Consider the following 10,381-nt stretch of genomic DNA (forward strand, 5'->3'; position numbering starts at 1 on the left):
AGGTTCCCGTCGCGTGGGGTGTCTTTTCACTTTCTTGATGGTACCCTTGCAGCACTCGAATGGTTTTTTAAAATTTTCCTCCAGAATTCAGCCGGCGTCTGAAGGAGCGCATGCACCACAATATTCCTCATCGGTTCAACGTGGGGCTGAACATGCGCGCCACGAAGTGCGCCGTGTGTCTGGATACCGTGCACTTTGGACGCCAGGCATCCAAGTGTCTTGGTAAGAGCGGCCGTTGTGCATTTGTGGGGGGACACCTGCCCGTCTCCACCTAAAATTCTGTCTGATGGAGGTGGGTTTTTTTTCTTTAAAAAAATTCCTCATCATTTGGTGCATTTTCATGCTTTTAGTTTCTGTGGGAGGACGCTGTTTTTCCCACTTTAGGGAGAGAGTTTATACATGTTTCAGCCCATGTTTCCAGCCCCCTGTGCGAAATGCCTTGGGCTTTGCGAATTTCCTGCCCCTTTCCCAGCAGGCTGTCTCTCCCACCCTGGGGCTCTAAGGGAAACATGCAAGTGTGTCCTTTACACCCTGGTTTGTGGCACCTGGGAGGAGCAGGAAAATGGGGTGGAGAGGGCGTGGCTGTCTGTGGGCTCTCCCCATCGGGCCTGGCCCCTGGGGAAGGTTAGGGGTCACCTGGCTGGTGGGACTGACAGGCCAGGCAGGGGGTCAGCTGGCCCAGGGTCAGCCGAGCGTGTTTTCAGGTTGTTCACTGGTTCTCCCTAGAATGTCAGGTCATGTGTCATCCCAAGTGCTCCACGTGCTTGCCCGCTACCTGCGGCCTACCAGCCGAATACGCCACGCACTTCACTGAGGCCTTCTGCCGTGACAAGATGAACTCCCCGGGTCTCCAGAGCAAGGAGCCCAGCAGCAGCTTGCACCTGGAAGGGTGGATGAAGGTGCCCAGGTATCGCTCAGGGCGGTTCGGGCCGGGGCCGGGCCGGGGCCGGTCGAGGCTGGCAGAACGTGGCACCCCCAGATAGGCCGCTTGGGCGTCAGGGTTTTTTCAGCTAAAGGCACTTGGGAAGCAGCAGGTGCAAGACGGATGCTCTGACCTCCCCCTTCCTCTTCCTGAAAGTAGGAGCTAAAACTCCCCCATAAAAGCTGCTCCTCCTCTGCCAGGAGGAAGGACACAGTCACCGGGGAAGTCTGCCCGCAGCCCTTGTTACTATGCGTGTCCTTCGCTCCCCTAGCCAGTCTCCCTTACATTCAGTTACTTGCCCACAATTACTGCTCTTGTTCAACCCTAGGGCCTGTCTGCTTTTCTGATCTTTGTTTTCTTGTGGAGACTCCCACGCACACGTGAAATAAACTGTGTGCACTTTTCTCATGTTCACGTGTCTGCTGTCGTATGAGTGGGCCAGCCCCACCACCTGGGCGGGGGGAGAGGCGCTTCCCTCCCCGGCTCCCACACGGCTTCTCTGAAGTTTTCCGTGGAGGCATCTTGACCGGGATTCCCTCTCCTCCTCCCGCCTCCCCCGCCTGCTGCTGCTGGGTTCAAACAGCTCTTTCCCCTCTCCGCTTCCCCAGGAATAACAAACGAGGACAGCAAGGTTGGGACAGGAAGTACATCGTCCTGGAGGGCTCAAAAGTCCTCATCTATGACAGCGAAGCCAGAGAAGGTAAACTCATACTCCGGGGGGTATTGCACTGCACGTGGTTGGCCCAGGTCTCCCAGTCTTGGCGTGAAGGCTCTGTTTTCCGGACTGCGTTGCAAGCCTTCTACGAGTTTCCATTTTTGAAAAGTAAAACCCACATGAGTTCGCTGAAGGTTATTGGTACGATACTCACGTCTGTAGGTCTCCCCTCTGAAGACCCTGCAGGGGCTGCCCTGAAGACCACCTGCTAACACACCTTCCGAGAGCTTCCGCCTCAGTCAGCTGCCCCTAAGTCCGCATCGTCGCCCGAAACTTGACTGTGCCCCTCATCTGACACACTGTACTTTTTTTTATCTTCCCTCTCCGCCTTCTCCGCACATCTCTCCCCTCCTCTGTTCTCGTGCGCCTCTTTCCACGCATACTCGTCTCTCGCTCGCTCTCTCCCTCTCGTCTCCCTCGTTCTTGCTCCTGTTCTTTGGTTTTTCTTTCTGCCCTTCCTCTTTGCACCAAGCTGGACAGAGGCCGGTGGAAGAATTTGAGCTGTGCCTTCCCGACGGGGACGTGTCTATTCATGGCGCCGTTGGTGCTTCTGAACTCGCAAACACCGCCAAAGCAGGTGAGGGGCTGAGGGCAGGGCGGGCCGGGCCGGATCGGTCAGCAAGGGCAGGAGGGGGCTCCCCGGCCCCACCTCCCGAGCAGGAACTGGGCCTCGTGTGGTTTGGCCATCCCTCCCTTCTCCCTCCCTCCCTCCCGGCTGGAGCGCAAACTCCACCCCCAGCGCCGTGCTCTGTCTAATGTCCTAGATGTCCCATACGTACTGAAGATGGAGTCTCACCCGCACACCACCTGCTGGCCCGGGAGAACCCTGTACTTGCTGGCTCCCAGCTTCCCTGACAAACAACGCTGGGTCACCGCCTTAGAATCAGTTGTCGCAGGTGGGAGAGTGTCTAGGGAAAAGGCAGAAGCCGACGCTGTGAGTATGAAAAGGGGGGCTGGAACGTGTGTGCTAAGGGGGCTGACTTGGGGGGAGTCCTGTTGGCTGCCATGATGCCCCTCGGGCTCCCTCTAGGGACGATGGCCTTGGGACTGTCCTGACCGGGATTCTGTGCCGCCCGAGATCCAGGCTCGAGGGTGGCTTGCCTGGCCTCCCGGGTCCTCCCCCAACAGCCTTCTAGAATCTGAGGTGGGGGCGGGTGTTAGCATCTTCGTCCAACTCTCAGGGCACGACAGATCTTGCTTATGGCTACACAGCAGCAAATGTACTTACAAGGAAATCCTCTCTCGTTTACTCCGATGGGTTTATTTGGTTTGAAGGCTTGAGTTACACGCACGTTGGCCATGAGGTAGCACGGGAGGCTGCTGACAGCCCCGTCTCCTCCAGGAAGGCTTTTCATAACTTCCTCAGTTGCTTCTGCGTGATCTGCTCTGCCGTAGGCAGGCTTGAAATCCTACTTTTCCTTCAGACGTTAGTGACGTGGGTGTGCCTTGATTGGCATCACTCCTCCTGGAACATTCCAGAATACAAACAGCACTCATCACTCACTGGCATTTCCCCCACCAAAGACCCAACAGCTCTTTCCAAACACTTAGCTCCTTATAAACAGTGTAAGTGTTCGCAATCAGAAAATCCTCAACCACGAGCCTCCTGCTAGAGCCGTGCTCATGGGGTAGACCTGTTTTGATGACCTGTCTCACTGTTACACGCGGGAGCCTTGTACTGAAATCAGTGTGTGTACAATAGGGCCGAGACCGTATTTCCTACGAGCTTCCACTCACGTGGGTTCAGGTAAAGAGACTCGGAGGCTTGCGGGTTGGCTGCAGACACTGGGCTTTGCACTCATGCTGCAGCTTGGCGGGGACCGAACCTTCCTTGTGGCTTGTTAACCCTTTGCGACATCACTTCAGCTAGTCTCCTGTCCCAGAATCTCTCTCTCCGCCTTCTGCACCCGTTTACTCCTGCAGCCAAAGCACGTTTTAACTCCGACGCTAACAGCCACCCAGAGGTTCTGATAGCATTTTCGTCTTGCCTCTCGGGCTCAGGTCAAAATGTGTGGCAAGCCAAGCGCAGATGTGTGCTCCTGAGTGTTTTCAGGAGTAACTTGCCTTTCTTCCTGGCATTGAACTTCCGTCCGTTCTTGCTTGTCTCTGGATGGTCTGGTCTTGAATAGTTCAGTCTGACCGTGTCGTCTTTTCCTCTCTCTCGTTTTTCCTTTCACACATGAAAAGAAATTGCTTGGGAACTCCCTGCTGAAACTGGAAGGCGATGACCGTCTAGACATGAACTGCACGCTGCCCTTCAGCGACCAGGTGATGATGCTTTAGGGGCACGGTCAGCTGGGGTCTGGCACCAGGCACACGCGGTCCCCAGCGAAAAGGCTGTGTGGCTCTTCCTGTTGGGGCCGTGACGGGGACAGGCTTGTGTTCATGTTCGGCCTTTGGACTTCTGCCCCGGCAGGTGGTGCTGGTGGGCACCGAGGAAGGGCTCTACGCACTGAATGTCCTGAAAAACTCCCTCACCCACGTCCCGGGAATTGGAGCAGTCTTCCAAATTTATATCATCAAGGACCTGGAGAAGCTCCTCATGATAGCAGGTGGGAGGCCGAGGACACGGCACTTTTTCTTCACTTGTGAGGGAGGTTCAAAAGCCACATGTCATGCTTGTCACACACAAAGGCAGGCCCTCCTGGGGACAGCGGTTCTTAGCTCTGTGTCCCTGTAGGTGCCTGGGCCTGTGGCTTACTCTCTGATGCGGTTCCCTGCGTGTCTGCGTAGCGCAGTCCGACACCCCCGGGGAACAGCTCAGCATCCTGCCAAGTGAAGGGCAGCGGGCCTCGGAGCCTCACTAACGTCAAACCCTTGGTCCTTGTGGCATCAGTACGGCGTGAGCCATGACCTCCTGCCTGCCTGCCCCGCTGTGTGCCTCCTTTCTCCCCAATCTCGGAGATGCTCCGTCTACACGCACCACTTGTCAACACTCTGCCACATTTTTTCCCCCTTTCTCCCTTCCCACACACACACACTCACACACTCATTTTCTCTCTTATTTTGAACCATCTGAGAGTCAATTGCAGCTCTGACTCCAGATTCTTCTGCATATCACCAAAGAACAAAGCCATTCTCTCACAGAACCATGGCAAAGAGTTTTTTCTTCTCTCTTTAGTGGTGATTTTTTTTTTTTTAAGGGGAAAACACTGATTCTTTGGCTCCATGTTCAAAACACCCAGTTACGTCTCACTTCAGGCATGGCTGGCTGGATCCAGGGGCTGAGATAGCGTGTTCAGGAACTGAGCAGAAGGTCCAGAGGTCCCCCACATACTTCGGCCCCTGCACACACACAGCCTCCCCCACCACCAGCATCCCCACCAGAGCGGGGCATCTGTTACAGTCGATGGACCGACATTGACACGTGCGCAGTTTACATTCAGGTCCAGGCTTGGTCTTGTACCTTCTGTGGGTTTGGACAAATGTACAATGACACGTGTCTACCATGGTAGTATCATACAGAACACTTTCACAGGGTACAGTGTTTTAATTCAGGGAATTGTTGCTATAATACTTTTCTGATGTAGCCCACAGTTGGCTTTTACCTGTGGTTCCAATACTGCCCTTTAGAGTTTTTTTTCCCAGGACAGTGCCCTGCATTCACTCATGTCTCTGTCGTCTCCTCAAACCTGGAACAATCCTCAGCCTTTCTTTGTCTCCCATGACACTGACATACTGGAATAGTCCACTCCTAATGTTTTATAAAACGTCCCCTCATTGTCCCCAAACACATTTTTTCTTGACTTTGGTGGGGGAGCATGTTTGAAAGTACGGTCCCCGTTCTCTGATTTCATGTCTGCAGAACTTTTTTCCCTAGCCAGAATCGTGGCCACGAGGCCAGGTGTTTTCCTTTTAGATCTAGAACATTGTTTATGGGAACTTGTGGACATCAGTCCATCTGCCTGACCGCGCGAGGCTTTTAGTCCAGGACAGACCTAGAACTGTCATCCCTTGTCTCTGCTTCACGGCCTCACCCTGACGGAGGCGCTGTGCCCTCTGCCCTCAGGGGAGGAGCGGGCCCTGTGTCTCGTGGAGGTGAAGAAAGTGAAACAGTCCCTCGCACAGTCTCACCTGCCCGCCCAGCCAGACATCACGCCCAGCGTCTTTGAAGCTGTCAAGGGCTGCCACCTGTTTGCTGCTGGCAAGGTAAGCTCTCCTCCGGGCCTCGGCTGGCGAATGTTCTTGAGATTGTCCCTGCCCCTCTTCCCACAGGGCTGACTGATTTGACCTTGAAAACTCTTATGTCCTCAAACCGGGTTAGATTTCTGCTGCTTCCTTTAGGCACCACTGGCACCTGATGGGTGAAGCCCAGGGTCACTGCTCAACATCTGACAGAGCACTGGGCAGCCCCTCCCCACAGAGCAGCATCCGGTCCCCAGCGTCCCCCATGCCCCGCCCAAGACCCTGCTTCACACTGGTGTCCGCTCCCTAGCTCTGCCACAGAGTCTGTGTGCGCTCTGCTGATGGTTTTCTGTCTTTCTCCCCCTCCGCCCCCGAATGGCGCTGCAGATCGAGGGCGGGCTGTGCATCTGTGCGGCCACGCCCAGCAAAGTTGTTGTTCTTCGCTACAACGAGAACCTGAGCAAGTACTGCATTCGGAAGGTAAGTCCCGGCCGGGTCTGGCCGGCTCGCCCGGAGGGCTAGAGGGGAGCTGTGGGGCGCCTGGCCCGTGCCCGGAGTCCTGCAGCCCGGGGACCTCCTGGAGAGCGCTCCCTGCTTCCCGGGGGGCTCCGGAGCTGCCTGTCACTGGCTTCCCTCCCGCTTCCCTTCTCCCTGGCCAGCCCAGTGAGTTCAACCTTTTGTTCAGAGAGAAGGGAAGCTGACTGAGGGAGGAGACACTTCTTTTGAATCAGCAGAAAAAAGGAAGGTCTCTCTGAGAAGCCAGCAGCCCCTGGTGGCACTTAACCAGACTCTTTCTCAGACTATAGAAGTTTCTATTAATAATCTTTAGAAAAGCCAGTGCTAGTGGGAGCCAGCTCTCCTCGGGGCTGAGCGGGCTGTGACGGTGACGACTGTGGTGGGGACGAGCTTTCCCTTCGATCGTTACATGAGCCTCCCTTCGGGAGAAGGCCGTCTCCTGTCTCCAGACTGAGAACGTTCTGCCCACCATCAGCCCAGTTTATTTCAGATGCTTTCGTGATCAGTGTCAGAAAAGGAGAGTGAACATACAGGGGTCGTTCCCTGTTAGAGAACCTTCCTCCGGGGCAGGCTGCTTTGTTTGTGTTTTCATTGAGCACCTACCGCTCCCAGAGACAAGCGGCCTGTTTTACAAGCACTTCTCACAACAGTTCTGAAGAGCAGGGCCCATGCCCCGCAGCTGTCAGGTGAGATGGTTGAGGCTAGCCGAGATCCCAGGCTAGACAGCTGACACCAAAACTGAGCTTTGATTTCCCCCAATTTTCCCTGTTGCGCTAGCCTTCTCATGCTTAGCAGGGAATCAGTACATACTCCGTGGTGATGACAGTGCTGATTAGAGTCTGAGCTATTAGCTTTGGGAAATTTCTCAGAAACCATTGCTTCATAATAATTCCTGGCCATCATATTGAATAGATATGCCTAGGTTTTTGAAGCTCTTACGACTGGCCTGAAAACAAATGGAAGTAATGAGGAAGCAGATAATTCAGACAGATAATTCAGTAATGATGCTAATAATCCTGTAGGTAATACAGGTTCAAAATAGAAACTGAGACGTTTTCAAAAGGAAGGAAACTGACACCACTCCCTCTGACCACCGCTGTCGGTATATTTCCCCAGCTTTTCCCTCTGATTAGAGCATTTTATTTTTAAAGCTTTCTTTGAATGTTACCTTTTCATTTAAATGGTGTTTCTGACCTTTTTTTTGGCTGCAAATTTGACCTTCTTAGTCTGAGAGTGCATAGAACCCAGAGGTAGCAAAGGGATGACGGGTCCTCCCCACGAGGGGTGTGGAGACTTCACGTGCTTGATGTGAGGACGTGAACAACCTGGAGGCGACGCCTGCAGGGCTTGGTCAGATGCCTGTGGTGGCACCAGGACAGCGGGGAAGAGTGGCCGCCCAGGTCCATGCTCACAGCCTCCTCTCTGCCCGCTGTCTCAGGAGATTGAGACCTCGGAGCCCTGCAGCTGCATCCACTTCACCAATTACAGCATCCTCATCGGAACCAATAAATTCTACGAAATTGACATGAAGCAGTACACGCTGGAGGGTAGGGCCCCGGGCTCCCCCAAACCCCCACCACTGCCAAGCCCTGTGGCCCCCGCGGGCTCCTCGGGGCCCCTCGTTCCTGAGGCCCCGCCTCTCGCCTGCCTTTACAGAATTCCTGGATAAGAACGACCACTCCTTGGCACCTGCTGTGTTTGCCTCCTCTTCCAACAGTTTCCCCGTGTCCATCATGCAGGTGAATGGCGCAGGGCAGCGGGAGGAGTACCTGCTCTGCTTCCACGGTGAGTCGGGGATGCCGCCAGCTGCGGACGGGGCGGGTGTGGCCAGGGCCCCAGGCACAGGGCTGGTCCTGCCAAGAGAACAGAGAACGCCGGTCCAGCACCACTGGGCACCCCCACAGGCACGAGCCTGGCCCAGCCCTGTCCTAGTCTCCGAAGAGCAGCCAGTTCTTTCCTTCTCTGTCCCTCGCTCCTCCCCCTCTCCTCTCTTTCCTTCTTCCCCCAACTCAGATCTCCGGGTCTGTTTCTCCCCATCCCTGATTCTTCTTCCTGTTGTCTCCCCCTTCGTTTCCTATCTCCCCCTTTTCACACAAGCCCTCTTTCATTAATCCCCAAGAGATGTGGCTCAGCAAAGGTCCTGAGGTTTTCCTGATCTAGTGAAATCTGGTCCCCTGGGCTCAGTTCCATATTCCTCCATCAAAGTGTGTGTCGCTGGTCCCCCCCGCCTCTGGCTGGGCTGATGCCCCGGCTGTGCCTCCTTGCAGAATTCGGGGTGTTCGTGGATTCTTATGGAAGACGTAGCCGCACAGACGATCTCAAGTGGAGTCGCTTACCTTTGGCCTTCGGTAGGTGAGGCAGGGTGTGGGGGCTCTTTGCTGCCAAGAGTTAGGGTCCTGGGAAAGAGCTGCAGGTGGAATTCCTTTTGGCTTAAGCACTGTGCTTGGGGAGTCCACTGCCGCCACGTGTAGTGTCACCCGAGTAAGCATTCACGGCAGAGATTCTGAGGCTTGAGGCAGAACCATAGAAGCTGAATCCCCCAGCCTCTTGAAGTATTGGTCTGAGAGACCCTTCAAGGCTGTTTTGCCTGTTGCTTCTTCACAAGTTTCAAAACCTAGTGACTTCACACAACTATGTACCATTGCCCAAGATTCTGTGACTTGACTGGACAGTTCTGGTTCATGCGGTGTCAGCAAGGGCGCTGGCTTCACAGCGTGGCGGGTGGTTGGAGCTGACGGTCCGGTGGGAGCCCAGCGGGGGCTGGGGACCTCAGTTCCTCTCCCCGTGGGCTGCTTCTAAGAGTGTGCAAGTGGAAGCTGGCAGGCCTTCTGGGTTCCACCACATTCTGTGGGTTGAAGGCCAGATTCAGTGCAAGGAGAGTCCACGGGGGCACGGGGACTGGGAGGCACGATGGACACCGGAGTACCAGTTTACCGCAAGGGACGACAGTGATGATCTCGTCCCTTTAAGACCAAAACCAGCTCCTGTTTTATCCTAGGGTCTCAGTGACACTGTGATATAGAAATAGAGTAGTAAGACCGGAAATATTTAATTATCTATGAACCTAGTCTTTCTTAATTAAACTTTTTGAAAATGTATCCAATTAAACAGTTTAAAAAGGTCTACAAGTAAGTCTCCCCCATGTCAACCCACCTCCCAAATCCTCCATCCCCACCCCCCCCCCCAAGGGAAGAAACTTCTATGAGTTTCTCACCTGTCCAGTGCTTTAAGCAAATACAGGCACATTAAAAAGTATATTCTCATTCCCCTCCCTTTTTTAAAAAATCGGTGTGGTAGCACACCTCACAGTCTTCTGAACGCTGCTTCATGGGCTTAAACTACACACCTTGGGTTTTCTCCCCCGTCAGTGCCCGGAGGGCCCCTTCATGCGTTTTTCCAGCCGGGCACATTCCACGGGTGGACTGTGAGCAGCACAGCTCGTCCCCCATGACGTTGCTCCAGCAACATGGCAGTGAACAGACTTGAACATGCCTCATTCTGCTGGCACGTGGTTCCACGTGTAGGATAAATTCCTCAGGTGGGATTGCTGGGTCCAAGGTTGCTCGCAGCCAGGTTTTGATTTTCTTTTAACCCTTCCTTGCCCCATGCTCTTGCTCCCTGGTGGCCATGCAGCCTACAGAGAACCCTATCTGTTTGTGACCCACTTCAACTCACTGGAAGTAATTGAGATCCAGGCACGCTCCTCTCTGGGGTAAGTGATGTCCTGCAGGCTTTGAGAAGTTCAGCAGCTGGGGTTGGGTGCTGGGGCCGGGCGGCGTATCTCCCTACCCTGCGTCGCGATGGCAGTAACCAGCCCTGCACACACTCATCCGGAACTTTGCAGGACCCCCGCCCGAGCGTATTTGGAAATCCCCAACCCACGCTACCTGGGCCCCGCAATTTCCTCGGGGGCGATATACCTGGCATCCTCATACCAGGATAAATTAAGGATCATTTGCTGCAAAGGAAACCTCGTGAAGGAGTCTGGCACTGACCACCACCGGGGCCCGTCCAACTCCCGCAGGTACCGCACCCTTGCTTTTCCTCATTACAGGGAACAAAGTGCTTTTCTGCAAAGCAGAAGGAGATCTTGCTAAACTAGT

General features: G+C 54.6%; 1 protein-coding gene across 10 annotated transcripts in view; it reads left to right on the forward strand.

Moving 5' to 3' along the window:
• The window catches only part of CIT (citron rho-interacting serine/threonine kinase), a 149,991-nt gene that overhangs the window by 131,117 nt on the left and 8,493 nt on the right, over positions 1–10,381 (forward strand). For 5 of the 10 annotated variants that reach the window (XM_074356328.1, XM_074356329.1, XM_074356331.1 and 2 more), the window contains 15 exons: positions 85–222; positions 727–907; positions 1,531–1,622; positions 2,110–2,214; positions 2,402–2,571; positions 3,340–3,384; positions 3,825–3,905; positions 4,054–4,189; positions 5,647–5,786; positions 6,150–6,242; positions 7,717–7,825; positions 7,935–8,063; positions 8,546–8,626; positions 9,912–9,990; positions 10,123–10,302. In XM_074356328.1, the coding sequence (XP_074212429.1) occupies positions 85–222; positions 727–907; positions 1,531–1,622; positions 2,110–2,214; positions 2,402–2,571; positions 3,340–3,384; positions 3,825–3,905; positions 4,054–4,189; positions 5,647–5,786; positions 6,150–6,242; positions 7,717–7,825; positions 7,935–8,063; positions 8,546–8,626; positions 9,912–9,990; positions 10,123–10,302 (1,759 nt within the window). The remainder of the gene's footprint in view (positions 1–84; positions 223–726; positions 908–1,530; positions 1,623–2,109; positions 2,215–2,401; positions 2,572–3,339; positions 3,385–3,824; positions 3,906–4,053; positions 4,190–5,646; positions 5,787–6,149; positions 6,243–7,716; positions 7,826–7,934; positions 8,064–8,545; positions 8,627–9,911; positions 9,991–10,122; positions 10,303–10,381) is intronic. The other 5 variants (XM_074356330.1, XM_074356333.1, XM_074356334.1 and 2 more) reach the window with 1 other exon arrangement.

The sequence above is a fragment of the Camelus bactrianus genome, chromosome 32 (assembly GCF_048773025.1).
Source record: "Camelus bactrianus isolate YW-2024 breed Bactrian camel chromosome 32, ASM4877302v1, whole genome shotgun sequence".
In the NCBI taxonomy this organism is placed as follows: domain Eukaryota; kingdom Metazoa; phylum Chordata; class Mammalia; order Artiodactyla; family Camelidae; genus Camelus; species Camelus bactrianus.